The sequence below is a fragment of the Moschus berezovskii genome, chromosome 2 (assembly GCF_049115385.1).
Source record: "Moschus berezovskii isolate FMDL1 chromosome 2, NW_MosBer_1.0, whole genome shotgun sequence".
NCBI lineage: Eukaryota > Metazoa > Chordata > Mammalia > Artiodactyla > Moschidae > Moschus > Moschus berezovskii.
In genome coordinates, this window is record NC_142461.1 from 17,040,606 (window position 1) to 17,057,541 (window position 16,936).

A 16,936-nucleotide genomic window follows, 5' to 3' on the forward strand; every position below is an offset into this window, starting at 1 on the left:
TAGTCTTTTCAACAAACTGTGTTGTGATAACTGGATATTCATATGTAAAAAGATAAATTTAGATCTCTGCCTGAAATCACATATAGAAATTAACTACAAATGGTCCTAGATCTAAATGTAAGAGCTAAAGTTATGAAACTCTTAGGGAAACATGGGAGAAAATCTTTGCAATATTAGTTTAGGCCAATAGTTTTCAACTAGAGGTGATTTTACCTCCTGGGGACATTTAGCAAAAATGTCTGTAAACATTTTTGGTTGTCACTACTTTGGAGTGGGGTGACTAATTCTGGCACCTAATAGCCTGAGATGCTGTTACATATCCTACAACACACAGGATAGTCCCCACAACAAAGAATTATCTGGCCCCAAATGTCAGTAGTGCCCGATGTTGATAAACATTGGGTTGGGCAAAGAGTTCTTAGATGCGACAACAAATGCACAAACCATGAAAGGGAAAAAAAAAAGGTACGTAAATCAGACTTCATCAAAATAAAAAACCTGGGTACTTCAAAAGATGCCATTAAGAAAATGAAAAGACAAGCCACACTTTGAGAGAATATACTTACAAGTCAAATACATGGGGAAACAATGGAAACAGTGACAGACTTTCTTGGGCTCCAAAATCCCTGTGGATTGTGAAGTCATAAAATTAAAAGATGTTTGCTCCTTAGAAGAAACACAATGACAAACTTAGACAGCATATTAAAAAGCAGAGACATTACTTTGCCTTCAAAGGCCCGTATAGTAAAGCTATGGTTTTTCTAGTGGTCATGTATGGATGTGAGAGCTGGACAATAAAAAAGGTTGAGTGCCAAAGAATTAATGCCTTCGAACTGCAGTGTTGGAGAAGACTCTTGAGAGTCCCTTGGATAGCAAGGAGATCAAACCAGTGAATCCTAAAGGAAATCAGTCCTGAATATTCACTGGAAGGACTGATGCTGAAGCTCCAATACTTTGGCCACTTGATTCGAAGAGCTGACTCATCGGAAAAGACCCTGAACCTGGGAAAGATTGAAGGCAGGAGGAGAAGGGGACAACAGAGGATGAGATAGTTGGATGGCAGCACCGACTCAATGGACATGAGTTTGAGCAAACTCCAGGAGATAGAGAAGGACAGGGAAGGATGGCGTGCTGCAGTCCATGGAGTCTCAAAGAGTCAGACGTATATTAATGACTGAACAACAAATGATATGTTGGAATCCTAACCCCCAGTACCTCAGAATGTGACCTTAATTGGAAATAGGGTTGTTGTAGATGTAATTAGCTATGATGAGGTCATACTGCAGTAGGGTGGGCCCCTAATTCAATGTGACTGGTGCCCTTAAAAAATGATGTGAAGACACACAGGTGAGAAATGCACCTGCAAGTCAAGGAATGCTAAGGCCTCCAGCAACACCCAGAGCTAAGAAGAAGGCATGGAACAGGCTCCCCCAGAGAGAGTGTGGCCCTACTGACACCTTAATTTTGGACTCCTAGGTTCCAGAAGTGTGAGAAAATACCTTTCTGTTGTTTTAAGCCAACCAGTTTGCAGAACTTCGTTAGAGCAGCCCTAGGAAACTAATGCAGCTAAGCAAGAACATAAAAAGATGCTCAGCATTATTAGTCACTGGGGAAATACAAATTAAAAACACAATGTGGGACTTCCCTGGTGGTCCAGTGGTTAAGAATCTGCCTGCCAATGCAGGGGACACAGGTTTGGTCCTTGGTCCAGGAACTAAGATACTACACGCCGAGGAGCAACTAAGCTCGTGTGCTGCCACTACTGAAGCCCGCAGGCCTGAGAGCCTGTGCGCTGCAGGAGAAGCCATTGCCATGAGAAGCCCACTCATCGCAGTTAGAGTAGCCCCTGCTCGCTGCAACTAGAGTAAGCCCGAGCACAACAATGAAGATCCAGCACAGCCAAAAATAAGTAAATAAACAATAATTTTAAAACCACGATGTAATATCATTTCATATTCACTATTATTAATTGAAACCACAGACAAATAAAAAACACTGGCGTGGATGTGGGAGGGCTTCTCAGGTAGCACTAGCGGTGAAAGGACCTGCCTGCCAATGCCAAAGCAGGAGACGTCAGAGACTCAGGTTCAATCCCTGGGTCGGGAAGATACCCTTTAGGAGGAAATGGTAACCCACTTCAGTATTCTTGCCTGGATAATCGCCTGGACAGAGGAGCCTGGCGGGCTGCAGTCTACGGGGTTGCAAAGAGTCTGAAACAACTGAAGCGACTCAGCACAGCAGAGGGTGTGGAGAAACTGGAGCCCTTATACCTTGGCTGGTGTGAATATAAAACTGGGAACAGCCACTTTGGAAAACATTTGTCCATTCCTTTAAAAGTTAAACAAAAATCTGCCATACAACCTAGGAATTCCACTCCTGGGTAACTGCCCAAGAGAAGCGAAAATGTATAACCAAACAAAGACTTACTCACCAATGTTTATAGCAACCTTATTTATAATAGACAGAAAAGTGAAAACAACGCAAATGTCTATCAATGGAAAAACAAAAAGTGGTCTATCCACTCAATGGAATATTATTCAGCAATAAAAAGAAATACTGCTTTATTCTATATGGTTAAACCTCAAAAAAATCATACTAAATGAAACCCACCACATGCAAAAGACTACATACTATATGAAATGTCCAGAAAAGGCCGATCAACAGAGCTAGAAAGCAGATTAGTAGTTTCTTGGGGCTTGAGGGGAGGGAGACAATGGACAGGGATTAACTACAAAAGGGGGTTTCCCTCATAGCTCAGTTGGTAAAGAATCTGCCTGAAATGTAGGAGACCCGGGTTAAAATCCTGGATTGGGAAGATCCCCTGGAGAAGGAAATGGCAACCATTCCACTATTCTTGCCGGGAGAATCCCATGGACAGAGGAGCGTGGCAGGCTGCAGTTCATGGGGTCGAAAGAGTCGGACACAACTACAAAAGAGCCTAAGGTACTTTTCTGGGTTGCTGGGAATGTTCTAAAGTTGAATTGTGGGGCTAGCAGTGCAACTGTAAATTTACTGAAAAATCATTAAATTGTACGCTTAATTGTACAGGTGAAGATCATGGTATGTAAACCTCAATAAAAATGCTTAAAAATGGAAATGCTCTAAATAAACACTCCAGTCAAAGGCAGAGACTGTCAAACTGGATACAAAAGCAGAATCTAGCTATAGCCCGTCTACAAGAGAAGCACTTTATTTGTGTTTTGGCCGTGCCGCACGGCGTGTGGGATCTCAGATTCCTGACCGGGAACTGAACCTGCATGCCCTGCATTGGAAGCTTGGAGTCTTAACCACTGGACCGCCAGGGAAGTCCCAAGAGAAGCACTTAAACTCCAAGACACAGATAGGCTGAAAGAAAAAGAATGGGAAAAGATATACTATGTGAACGGTAAGCACAACAGAGCTGAAACTGCTGTATTATTATCAGCCAGAGAAAACATACCAGGAACATTACTGGAGACAGACGACGTTTCCTAATGATAAAGGGGTCAGCACTGCGACGATACAGCAATTACAAACACGCATGATTCAAACAAAAGAACTTCAAAACAGATGAAGCAAAACTGACAGAACGGAAAGGGAAAATAGGCAAGAATACAATTATAATCGGAGATTTCTATAGTCCTCTCTTAGTAACTGGTAGAAAAGTAGACAGGAAAATCAGTAAGAACATAAGCCTTGCTCCTGGCATAAAAGAGGTGCCTGAGAAACACCTGTTCACTAGATGAATTTTCACTAAGTCAGTTTTTGAAAGATTCCCAAAGTTTGATCAACTCGGATGAAGCAGAACACAACCCGCTATTCGACACCACTGACTGAGCACAGACTACACATATCAGGCCTCTGCTCAGACTTGGCACAGACCTTCCACCACCCCGACAACACTGCTGTCTGCTTGGCAGACTAGGTTTCTCAAGTGAAGACCTGAGGGTAAACCCTGGTAAGGGGAGGGCAGCAGGAGACTCAGACTGAAAAAGGCAGTTGGCTTTTCCCATTTGGTAAGGCTTAGGTGGTAACAGATGTCAATTTAGATTGCAAAAACTCTAAATGGAAGGAACTTCTTTCTTGTTTATTGTCAAGTCTTGTGTGTGTGTGTGTGTGTGTGTGTGTGAAACCACAGTTATTTTGTTTGTATATGAAAGCTATCTTAAAAGGGTTTGTTCTGAGATGAATCTGACTATGGTGGACTGTTGCAGACACCAACTCCCCCCAAGGCCACCAGGCACACTCCCTTGCAAGAGGCCTGGTGGCTTCAGCCCTCACCTTCTTAGAGCCTGGCAATGACCATGCTGTGAAGATGCCCAGCACATTCGTTGGTGGAGGGGGGCTGGCCCTGCACTAGCCTATGAGTGAGACACTTGGACCTTCCCGCCCACTTGACCTCCAGCCAAATGCAGACACAGCACGGAGTCCAGGTGAAGCCACAGACAACCTGCCCAGTCAGCCCACAGAATCGGGAGGAAAAGACTACTGCTTTTTTTAAAGCCATTAACCTTTGGGGTGGTTTTATCAATTAGCAAAGGCTAATGGGACCTGTCACAAACATAACCGAGCCAACGGTTCAGACTCGGTGTGCGTCCCTTTACATAAGTGTCAGCAACAGGGAGAGAACTCAAGGTGGGGCTCCTGACATGCAGAGGGTAATGGGTTACACAGGAGTGTGCCTTTGGATCAGGTGAACGTGCCTGTGTCCACTCTTTTGGGGGATTCTCGGCAGAGAGGAACTGTCAGAGCTCCTGTGGGCATCCACCCTGTCGGCATCCCTAACAGCCAGTATGTGCCACGTGCCATGCGAGGTGCTGAGGGTGCCCTGGAGAACAAAGCTGTCACTGTCCCTGCCCCAGGGGCACTTACAGTTCATTGGTGGAGAATAAAAGGCAGTGCAAATAAACAGTAGCCAAAAGAAGATGAATCCATCATGAAAGGTAATATCAAAATAAAAGCCCAAGAGTAGCCACAATCAGAGGCAACAAGGGCTGCATAACTAAATCCCTGTAGTGTGTCTCCCACACACCACATAGCAATGTTAACTTCCACTTTGCTTCTGCTTTTTTCTGTTTCAAGTGAGCTCCCTCTGTTTTTCCCTTTCAAACGTGTGACTTAACGTGTCTACTCTTAGCAGTAGATCATAAGTTGAATATGCCACGCCTGCTAAAGTTGAAACTGCAATACTTTGGCCACCTCATGCGACAAGTTGACTCACTGGAAAAGACTCTGATGCTGGGAAAGGTTGGGGGCGGGAGGAGAAGGGGACGACTGAGAATGAGATGGCTGGATGGCATCACCGACTCTGTGGACATGAGTTTGAGTGTACTCCGGGAGTTGGTGATGGACAGGGAGGCCTGGCGTGCTGTGATTCATGGGGTCGCAAAGAGTCGGACACGACTGAGCGACTGAACTGAACTGAACTGAACCACAGCTTCAAGGGTATCTGTCCATTTCGTAGTTCTTATTCTACAAAACTGAATACAGCGCGTTGCTCATTTTGCTCACTACTAACAGAAAACTGCTTCTATTTCTATGTTTTACATCACAGACATATTTAATATTTTATATCACTTATGTGGCACACAGAATTTAGACACAAACTGGCTCACTTTGAGTCAGACAGATCCTGAACTCTTACAACTAAATGACAGTGATACAAGCAAGGGCCTCGGTTACTACCTGGAGAACTGATGTCTTGAATTCTAAAGTTAGAAGGGATGGCAGCTCATGTACTGTTTTTTCTCCAGTCACATTCCCAGGCCTAGGACACTGTTTCATCTTTGAATGCCAACTGAAAGTGACTTGATTAGGTAAGTAGAAACAAGTTAATTTATTAAATAAAATTTTTAAAATAATGCAGAACACACTTAAATATAAGGATTTAACAAATAGGTCAAAAAGAAATAAACATGTCTCACTACATAAGACGGACTATTCCAAAAATCTATGATAAGAGGAAAAAGCCATGCACTGCTTTGGTATTTGTAAAAAAAAAATAGATAAGAGAAAAAAATTTATTGTAGAGTACTGGTTGGCCTTTTCTGCATCTGTTTCCATGGCAACAGATGGTGGACAAATAGGGTTTGTAAATGCCTTGGAATCAGGAGGTGTCTCAGAGCCCTCACCTTGTTTTGAGCCAGCTGATGTCTATTTCCATAGAAACCAGAGTGGAAACGAGGGCAGCAGCCATGAGTCAGCCTGTTGGGTGGTTCATCCCCGCCAAGGTATGAGAGCATGGGAGCCGTGTTACAGAAGTTAACGAATTTAGAACCAGAAAAAAGCAAAAATCTTAATTGGGAAACACTGGTTTCTTTATTGACTTGGTTAAGTAATGGAAAGGCCCTGCAAGTAACACAGACATAAAACAGACGTTTCTTTGCTAATTAGGTAGCAGGGACTTAAACTCCCATTTGCATGGGGCCAAGCAAGCGAATCATAGAGGGTGACCCATCAGAGGTGATTCACCAAGAGCAGCTGGTTCTCTGGACATGGACTCTGAAGCAGCTTCAGGTGGGCCAACAATCTCCTAGGCTGTGCATAAAGGTGGCCAGACAGAAAGGGCTTCCCTTGTAGCTCAGTTGGTAAAGAATCTGACTACAATGCAGCAGACCCAGGTTCAATTCCTGGATCGGGAAGATCCCCTGGAGAAGGAAGTGGCAACCCACTCCAGTATTCTTGCCTGAAGAATCCCATGGACAGAGGAGCCTGGCAGGCTACAGTCCATGGGGTCGCAAGAGTTGGACATGACTTAGCGACTAAACCAGCACCACCAGAGAGAAAGGAGTTCATGGCCCAAGCACTCAACACGTCTCTCTCTGTGGAATACAAGGTCACTCAAAGGAAGTCTGGTCAAAAACTGACTGGTTCCAGACCCCACCACTTTCTTGTTCCAGCCAGATCATGGTAAGGGCCTCCCACATAAGATCAAGTTCCCTTAATACATGGTATATTCTACACCCCTAAGGCTGTGTACCCATTGTTGTTAAACACATCACCACCCTTCTGGCTATCTAGGGTCAAGGTTCCCAGCCTTCAGTTCCTAATGACATACCAACTCCTGCCAGTTCCACCTCCAGGAGCCCCCCCAAACCCCGAAAACATTGTCTCCCAGCCATCAGCCAAGTTTAGCACCACTCCCCTTGCAGCTACCCTCTGCAGCATCACACAGCGGAGGAGGACAGGCGCACAGGCTCTCATCCCAGCCTGGGTTTACTTATATTTTGTTCGGTGGGAGTGATCTCTACCATTCTGTCCTCCAGGTCGTTTATCCATTCTTCTGCCTCAGGTATTCCACTACTGATTCCTTCCAGTATATTATTCATCTCTGTCTGTTTGTTCTTTAGTTCCTGTAGGTCTTTGGCAAACATTTCTTGCCTCTTCTCCATTGCTTTCCTGAGATCCTTGATGACCGTCACTATCATTACTAGGTTGATATTGGATTCTATCATTCTATCATTAGATTCTATCAACAGAATCATTCTGAATTCTGTTTCTGGAAGGTGGCTGATTTCCACTTCATTTAGTTGCTTTTTGGGGGTTTTATCTTCTCCCTTCATCTGGGACATAGCTTTCTGCTTTTTCATCCTGATTAATCTCCTATAATGTGATTTTTGTTCTAGCTTCTGTGGGACAGTGGTTCTTCTTGCTTCTTCTGTCTGCCCTCTGATGGAGGAGGCTAAGAGGCTTGAGTAAGCTGATGGGAGGGACTGGCAGTGGGGAAAACTGCTCTGGTGGGCAGGGCCTTGCTCAGTGAAGCTTTAATCCAATTATCTGCTGACGGGTGGGGTTGTGCTCCCTCCCTGTTAGTTGTCTGGCCTCAGGTGACCCAGCCCTGGGGCCTATGGGCTCTACGGTAGGGTTAATGGCGACCTCCAAGAGAGCTCAAGCCAAGGGGAACCTTCCAGGACTGCTGCTGCAAGTGCCCCCATCCCTGTGGTGAGCCCCCTGCTGACCCACGCCTACGCAGGAGACCCTCCAACTGTAGCAGGTAGTTTTGGTTTGGTCTCCTGTGGGGTTGGGAATCCCCAGGCAATCTGTCCCTGAAGGCCAGCAGGATTTGCTTATAGGACTTCCTCAGGCCTGGGGGAAACAGAGACTCCAGTCTTGGAGGGCACAAACAAAATCCTGTGTATACAAAGACCCAGAGGAAAGGAGCAGTGCCCCACAGGAAAGTCAAAGTGAAAGCCGCTCAGTCGTGTCTGACTCTTGGCAACCCAGTGGACTGGACAGTCCATGGAATTCTCCAGGCCAGCATACGTGAGTGGGTAGCCATTCCCTCTACCAGGGGATCTTCCCAACCCAGGGAACGAACCCAGGTCTCCTGCATTGCAGGTGGATTCTTTACCGTCTGAGTCACCAGGGAAGTCCATTCAGATGATACTGGGTTTTAAGTAATTCTAAGCTTTCAGGATGGAGAAGGAAATGGCAACCCACTCCAGTGTTCTTGCCTGGAGAATCCCAGGGATGGGGGAGCCTGGTGGTCTGTCATTTATGGGGTCGCACAGACTCGGAAACGACTGACGTGACTTAGCAGCACCAGCAACAAGCTTTCAGGATGGAGAAGGAAATGGCAACCCACTCCAGTGTTCTTGCCTAGAGAATCCCAGGGACAGCAGAGCCTGTTGGGCTGCAGTCTATGGGGTCGCACAGAGTCAGACACGACTGAAGCGACTTAGCAGCAGCAGCAAGCTTTCAGGAGACAGGGACCAAGACCATCCCCATGGAAAAGAAATGCAAAAAAAGCAAAATGGCTGTCTGAGGAGGCCTTACAAATAGCTGTGAAAAGAAGAGAAGTGAAAAGCAAAGGAGAAAAGGAAAGAAATAAGCATCTGAATGCAGAGTTCCAAAGAATAGCAAGGAGAGATAAGAAAGCCTTCCTCAGCGATCAATGCAAAGAAATAGAGGAAAACAATAGAATAGGAAAGACAAGAGATCTCTTCAAGAAAATTAGAGATATCAAGCGAACAGTTCATGCAAAGATGGGCTCGATAAAGGACAGAAATGGTATGGACTTAACAGAAGCAGAAGATATTAAGAAGAGGTGGCAAGAATACACAGAAGAACTGTACAAAAAAGATCTTCATGACCAAGATAATCACGATGGTGTGATCACTCACCTAGAGCCAGACATCTTGGAATGTGAAGTCAAGTGGGCCTTAGAAAGCATCACTACGAACAAAGCTAGTGGAGGTGATGGAATTCCAGTTGAGCTATTTCAAATCTTGAAAGATGATGCTGTGAAAGTGCTGCACTCAAAATGCCAGCAAATTTGGAAAACTCAGCAGTGGCCACAGGACTGGAAAAGGTCAGTCTTCATCCCAATCCCAAAGAAAGGCAATGCCAAAGAATGCTCAAACTACCACACAATTTGCACTCATCTCACATGCTAGCAAAGTGATGCTCAAAATTCTCCAAGCCAGGCTTCAGCAATATGTGAACCGTGAAATCCCAGATGTTCAAGCAGGTTTTAGAAAAGGCAGAGGAACCAGAGATCAAATTGCCAACATCCGCTGGATCATCGAAAAAGCAAGAGAGTTCCAGAAGAGCATCTATTTCTGCTTCATTGACTATGCCAAAGCCTTTGACTGTGTGGATCACAATAAACTGTGGAACATTCTGAAAGAGATGGGAATCCCAGACCACTTGACCTGCCTCTTGAGAAACCTGTATGCAGGTCAGGAAGCAACAGTTAGAACTGGACATGGAACAACAGACTGGTTCCAAATAGGAAAAGGAGTACATCAAGGTTGTCTATTGTCACCCTGCTTATTTAACTTCTATGCAGAGTACATCATGAGGAACCCTGGGCTGGAAGAAGCACAAGCTGGAATCAAGATTGCTGGGAGAAACATATATAACCTCAGATATGCAGATAACACCACCCTTATGGCAGAAAGTGAAGAGGAACTAAAAGGCCTCTTGATGAAAGTGAAGGAGGAGAGTGAAAAAGTTGGTTGAAGCTCAACATTCAGACAACTAAGGTCATGGCATCTGGTCCCATCACTTCATGGGAAATAGATGGGGAAACAGTGTCAGACTTTATTTTTTGGGGGCTCTAAAATCACTGCAGATGCTGATTGCAGCCATGAAATTAAAAGACGCTTACTCCTTGGAAGGAAAGTTATGACCTACCTAGATAGCATATTAAAAAGCAGAGACATTACTTTGCTAACCAAGGTCTGTTTAGTCAAGGCTATGGTTTTTCCAGTGGTCATGTATGGATGTGAGAGCTGGACTGTGAAGAAAGCTGATTGCTGAAGAATTGATGCTTTTGAACTGTGGTGTTGGAGAAGACTCTTGAGAGTCCCTTGGACTGCAAGGAGATCCAACCAGTCCATTCTAAAGGAGATCAGTTCTGGGTGTTCACTGGAAGGACTGATGCTAAAGCTGAAACTCCAATACTTTGGCCACCTCATGCAAAGAGCTGACTCACTGGAAAAGACTCTGATGCTGGGAGGGATTGGGGGCAGTAGGAGAAGGGGACGACAGAGAATGAGATGGCTGGATGGATCACCAACTCAGTGGACATGAGTTTGAACGAACTCCAGGAGTTGGTGATGGACAGGGAGGCCTGGCGTGCTGTGATTCACGGGGTCGCAAAGAGTTGGACACAACTGAGCGACTGAACTGAACTGAACTGAAGCTTTCTGGATCTCCTGTTAATTTGAACACACACCAGATCAACCTTCCTATAGCACAGCTCTGTTCACACCCTTCCCAGGCTGACAAATAAAAATTTCAGTTCAGTTCAGTCACTCAGTTGTGTCTGACTCTTTGTGTCCCCATGGACTGCAGCACACCAGGCCTCCCTGTCCAACACCAACTCAGGGAGTTACTCAAACTCATGTCCATTGAGTTGGTGATGCCATTCAACCATCTCATCCTCTGTTGTCCCCTTCTCCTCTCACCTTCAATCAAACTTAGGGCTTCACAAATTTCTGTAGACTTGCTCAGCCATACATATACACCTACACATACATATACATATATCCATTCTCCCCCAAACCCCCTTTCATCCAGGCTGCCACATAACATTGAACAGAGCTCTCTGTGCTATACAATAGCTCCTTGGTTATCTATTTTGAATATAGCAGTGTTTACATGACCTCCCCAAACTTCCTAACTATCCCTTCCCACACACCCACCCCCCTGCCCCCGCTTTCAACCATAAGAGGACAATTGTTTTCTGATCTGTTAGCCTAGCTGAAGCTCACACCTTCTATTAAAACACTGCATTTTAAAACACCTGAGGCCATATCCTTCTGTAAGGCTCCTCTATGGCACATCGCTTCCACCAGAGCCAGAGGACAAGGCACGCCAGAAACACCAGGACTTAACCTGTTCTCTGCAGCCAGGCGTGGCAGGGGCTGAAGCTGATAACATCACCATCATCACGACGAGAGCCAACATTCACCAAGGGACTCCAGTATCTCAGGAACTGGGCCAGGGGTTTTGATGGGATTCCTTAGTGACATCAGAACATACTGGGACTTTTATAAAAGCCACTGATTCTGCTCTGCTGCTTGAGCCCGTTCTCTCTTTGGATATTAACGTTTCTACCCAGGTGCTTGTATTGGTAAAATTCATCTAAAGAGAGTATCAGTTGAAAATTAGTGATATAAAAACATTTTTTTTAAGGAATAAGACCTAGTTTTCTGCTTTCTGCATTGATGCTTTAGGAAGTACGATTAAAAAAGAAAAAGCCTCACTTTCTATATGTTGCATCAGTCACATGGGATGGTTCCTGGGTTTGGGTTTACAGCATTGGACACACACCCCTGCACGCCCACACCTGGCCAGCTTCACTTCCTCAGGAGCACACAAGCATATGCCATGGACCAGGTGGAATGGGTGGGGGTTAAAAGAAATGATAAAAAAAAACTAATTCCAGTCCCCAGGACAAGATGAAAACTCTTCTTATCTATATTATGAAGTCAGCATAAATTTTAATAATCAAACACATAAAAATTGTAAACCCATGGTTCTCAAAGTGTGGTCTGGGGACCCTTCAAAAGCCTCAGGATCCTTTCAGGAGGTTTATAAAGTCTATACTATGTTCATAATAGAATGTTTCTATATATCACATAAACTATACTTATATATTATCATTTGTAAAATATAAAATAGTACATGTCTATTTTAATAGTAATACTGTTTGCCGTTTTCAGTCTCATTCTTTTATGATACAGAGAGGTTTTCTGGAGGCTACATGACATATGATGATATTACTCTGACAGCAAAATGTATGTTTGTTTTTCTTATGTTTTCTAGAAATTTCTAAGGTTTGGGGAGTGGATACGTGCATTTTCATAACTAAGTTTGTTTCTAGTACTTTTACTGTGCTTTTACTAGCTATCTTTGGTTATATTTACTACAACTGATATAACTTCATTATTACCCAATAAATCTTTATTTTGAAATTATGAGGTCTTTCCTGCTCCTATGCAGGAACAGACTAAAATTATTTACTGTTTTATGTTGCAATACATTATGTGTGTGCATGCTCAGTCACTTCAGACATGTCTGATTCTTTGGGACCCCCATGGACTGTAGCCCACTAGGCTCCTCTGTCCATGGGATTCTCCAGGCAAGAGCACTGGAGTGCGTTGCCATGCCCTCCTCCAGGGGATCTTCCCAACCCAGGGGTCAAACATGCCTCTCCTGCATTGGCAGGCGGACTCTTTACGAATGAGCTGCCAGTGAAGCCCTATGTTGCAACAGTATTCTTATAAATTTTCAAAAGACTTTCTAAAACTTATTTCAAAATTTAACAATCATTTATTTTAACAGAAAATCTGTTTATAAAATCTTTTTGCTACACTTTTAAGGATGGATCATTGGTTTAAAAAAGGACAATCAGGGGACTCAATTTCTCAACCCACAGCTGCACCATTTATATGAAAAAATGCTGAAAAAAATGAAACTGACTTATCAAAGACTTCTCTGACTCATGGAAGGGAGGAACCTATTCCAGAGAAGCTGGAAAACTGCAAATAAAAAACAGAATTATGATGGAAGCTATCTTTCCTTCAGTTTTAAAGATGTCAATAATTTACCTTATTGGGTCTTACGTGACAGAACACCTTTGTACAGTATTATGAAGCTAGTGAAGGTGAGGTGCAATTTTGAGACCAATCATTTAGAGTCTAATGAAAAATAATTTAAATATTTTAAACACAGGTGTGATTGAGTTCTTTAAAAGTGAAAAATCAAAAATATGTTAGAACTTTGCACACTAGAAATTTAAAAGCCACTGAAGTTGCATTATGGCCAAACAGGAATTGCCTGTATTTTTTTTTTCTGTAAATCTAAAATTATCCCCACTCCCAAATAAAATTATTTAAAAAATAAAGACACTGAAGACCTTAAAGGGTAAATTATTACATGTCTTCGGTCCAAGAAAAATACACAATAGCCTTATAGAGCTAAAACTACTGAATGCCTGCTGGATGGAAAGTTACCAAAATAAATTATAGCACACTACTTTCAAATGCGTTTGAGCAAACTCCAGGAGTTGGTGATGGACAGGGAAGTCTGGCATGCTGTAGTCCATGGGGTCGCAAAGAGCTGGACATGACTGATCGAATGAACTGAACTGAGCTTTCCAATGAAACAGTAGCTTGTCAAATTAAAGATTTAGCTGCAAACATGAATGCTGGGTTAATATCTCATCTGCAGAGGTATGCCTGGACTTGTTTTGTGGCTTGTATTCATCCAGTATCAACAGTAACTAGTCTTTAAAGATCTTTTATGTAAATGCTTGGCAACAAAACACAAGTGGTGCAGGTTGAAGTACCATACTGAATACCTTTATTGATTTTTATGGTTTATCTTGGTATTTGAGCTTACGGTACAAAACTAACAGGAGGGTAAAACCACAAGTGCTACAGCATCAATCAGGGCGTTGCTAACAAGCTCTAGTAGTAGTCACTGCATTCTCCATGACCACCACAGATAGACAGACAGACTTATGGATGAATAACAGAAAAATGATACGGAGATAGATAAAAGAAAGATGACAGAGTTTCATCTAAGAAGTCCTCAATGAAGCAGTAAGAATTAATTTGATTAAAATCTTGATTTTCATGACCCATCTTTTTAACATTCTGTGTAACAAAAGGATGCACGTGATCATTATCTTGAGGAAAAGCATTTGTGAAGTTATTTGAGTTGCAAGCTGAACTACCACTTTGTTCAAAGAACATCACTTTTACTCACAAGAAAGACAGAAGAATTATGTTATTCAGACTTGGGTATCTGGTAGACATTTTCCCAAAAATTAATGAGGTGAGCCTGTCACCTCAAGGAAAACAATGGATGGTATTAGTTATCAATAATAAAAAATGAACTCTCAAGAGAAAACAAGAATTTTTAAAAAACTTATACCTGCTACAGTAAGTTTGTTAGCTTCCCCAAACCTAAAGATTTTCTGATGACATCAGTGGTGATGTTAACTAATGCAATTTGAAGGGATGTTTTATAATAAAATACAGCAACGACTGGAAGAACTGCAAAAAGCAAAACCATTATTTCCCCAATTATCAATGCATGAAAATACAAATTCAAGCATCGGCAAAAGAACAACTGAAAGTGCAAGAGGCACTCGTAAAGTTCTTATAAAGTAAGAACTTCGGAAAATCCATTGTCCATAAAAGCAAGCACACTGGCAAAAACCGTCAAAATCAATTTCTTCACAACTCTGAAAATTAATTGAAGGCTCACGGCAATCTGAGGAGTATTTATTCAAGAAAAAAAAACAACAACACACAACTGACAACAGCAAACTTCCCTAGTGGTCCAGTGGTTAAGAATTCACCTTGCAAGGCAGGAGACTTGGGTTTGGTTGGTCCCCGGTCGGGGAACTAAGATCCCACATGCTGTGCAGCAACTAAGCCCATGCAAGGAAAGATTCTGCATGACCTAATGAAGCTCCTACATGTTGCAACCAAGACCTGACACAGCCGCAGCCAAATAAATAAATAATAAACAGGAAATGTTGTGGCATTAAAACTTGACCTCTTCTTCTCACTCCCACTCCACCTCTCTGAAAACCACCAGTTCTTCAATCAAAGTGAAAACCAGCATCCATGCAGTCACTGGAACAAGCAGACAGGTAGTGAGCTCCCAAAAACCTCACTCTCAGAGTACATTATTTGACCTGTCTGGCAATTTCCTGGAAACCCTCCTGATGGAACTTAACCTTTTTTAACCCGAGTTCACGTGGCGCCAACAGCACTGTCCTCACAGGCTCTGTTGAAAACACATTCTTGAGTAATCAGTGGGTGAAGAAATCACAAGAAAAAGTAAAAAATATTTTGAGATGAACAAAAATGAAAACACAACCTTCCAAAATTTAAGAGATGCAGCAAAAGCAGTACTCAGAGGCAAATTTATAGCTCTATATATTAGACGTATTTAATGCCTAGATTAGAAAAGAAGAAAAATCTCAGATGAATAAGCTAACTTTTTACCTTAAGAAACCAGAAAAAGAAGAGTAGAAGGGAAGAAGTAATGAAGATTAGAGCAGAGATAGAGAATAGAAAAACAATAGAGAAAAAACAAAAGTTGTTTCTTGTAGGGATCAACAAAACTGACAACCCTTTCGCTAGACTGACTGTATAGTCAGTTTGGGCCACCATCATAAATTACCACAGACTGAGTCGCTTAACCAACAGAAATTCATTTCTCACAGTTCTGAAGGCTAAGAAGTCCAAGATGAAGGTGCAGGCTGATTCACTTCTGATGAAGGCTCTGCTCTTGGCTTGCAGTCAGCTGCTTTCCGTGTCCTCAAATGGTGGTGAGAGAGAGACAGAGACAGTGCTCTGACGTACTTCTTTATAAGGACACTAATTCTACCACATCAGGGTCCCACCCTTATGATTTCACTTAACCTTAATTACCTACTTTCAGGCCCTATCTTCAAATAGAGCCACACTGAGGCTTCACCAAATGAATTTGAGGGACACAATTCAGTCCATAGCACTGACTAAGAAAAAGAGATAAGACTCAGATTAGTAAAATCAGGAATGAGAGGTGGAATACCACTGACTGACCTTTCAGAAATTAAAAGGATCATTAGGAAATACTATGAACAAGCATACACCAACAAATTGATGTCTTAGATGAAATGGAAAAATTCCTAGAAGGACACAAATTATAGAAACTTGCTCAAAAATAAATAAAAATATGGATAGACATGTAATAAGTAAAAAAGATCAAATTAGTAATAATAAAAAACTTCCCACAGAGAAAAGCCCAGGTTCAGAAGGCAGCACTGGTAAATTCTACCAAGAAATAACATAAACTCTGCACAAACTCTTACAAAAACAGAAGAGGAGGAAATACTTTCCAACGTATATATGAGGCCAGTATTACCCTGATATCAAAACTACATGAGAATAGCACAAGAGAAGTCAAACTATAGACTAAAATCTATTATGAATATAGATACATAATTCCTCAACAAAATACTAGCAAATCAAATCCAGCACATATGAAAGTATTATAAATCATGAAGAAGCAGGATTTATTTCAGAAGTAAACCAGTCAATGTCATATACCAGTCAATGTAATGCAAGAACACTCCCTCACATGGGCATCTTAACTGATGTAGAAAAGGCATTTGACAAAATTCAACACTTGAAGTTGGAAAAGGTGGGAGCTTTAACAACCTGATCATGAATATCTACAAAGAACCCAGAGCTAGACTCATATCGGACAGTGAAAGACAGAAAACTTTCCCCCTAAGATGAGGAAAAGGCAAGGGGTCCACTCTCACCACTTCTATTCAACTCTGTACTAGAAATTTCAGAGAGAGCAATTAGGCAAGAAAAAGATATAAAAGACATTTAGACTAGAAAAAAGATGTGAAATTATCTCTATTCATAGATGACATGATATTGTAAACAGAAGAACCTAAGGAATTCATCACAAAGCAAAACAAAAACCAAAA

The 16,936-nt window shown here is 42.5% G+C and overlaps 1 protein-coding gene across 15 annotated transcripts in view; it reads right to left on the reverse strand.

The window, feature by feature from the left end:
- The window catches only part of ARMC9 (armadillo repeat containing 9), a 178,672-nt gene that overhangs the window by 60,316 nt on the left and 101,420 nt on the right, over positions 1–16,936 (reverse strand). Inside the window, exon 20 of one of the 15 annotated variants that reach the window (XM_088844892.1) lies at positions 567–626. The exons of the other annotated variants lie outside the window; for them this stretch is intronic. Within the exon in view, the coding sequence (XP_088701018.1) occupies positions 570–626 (57 nt within the window). The 3' untranslated portion in view covers positions 567–569. The remainder of the gene's footprint in view (positions 1–566; positions 627–16,936) is intronic. 15 annotated transcript variants of the gene reach the window in all.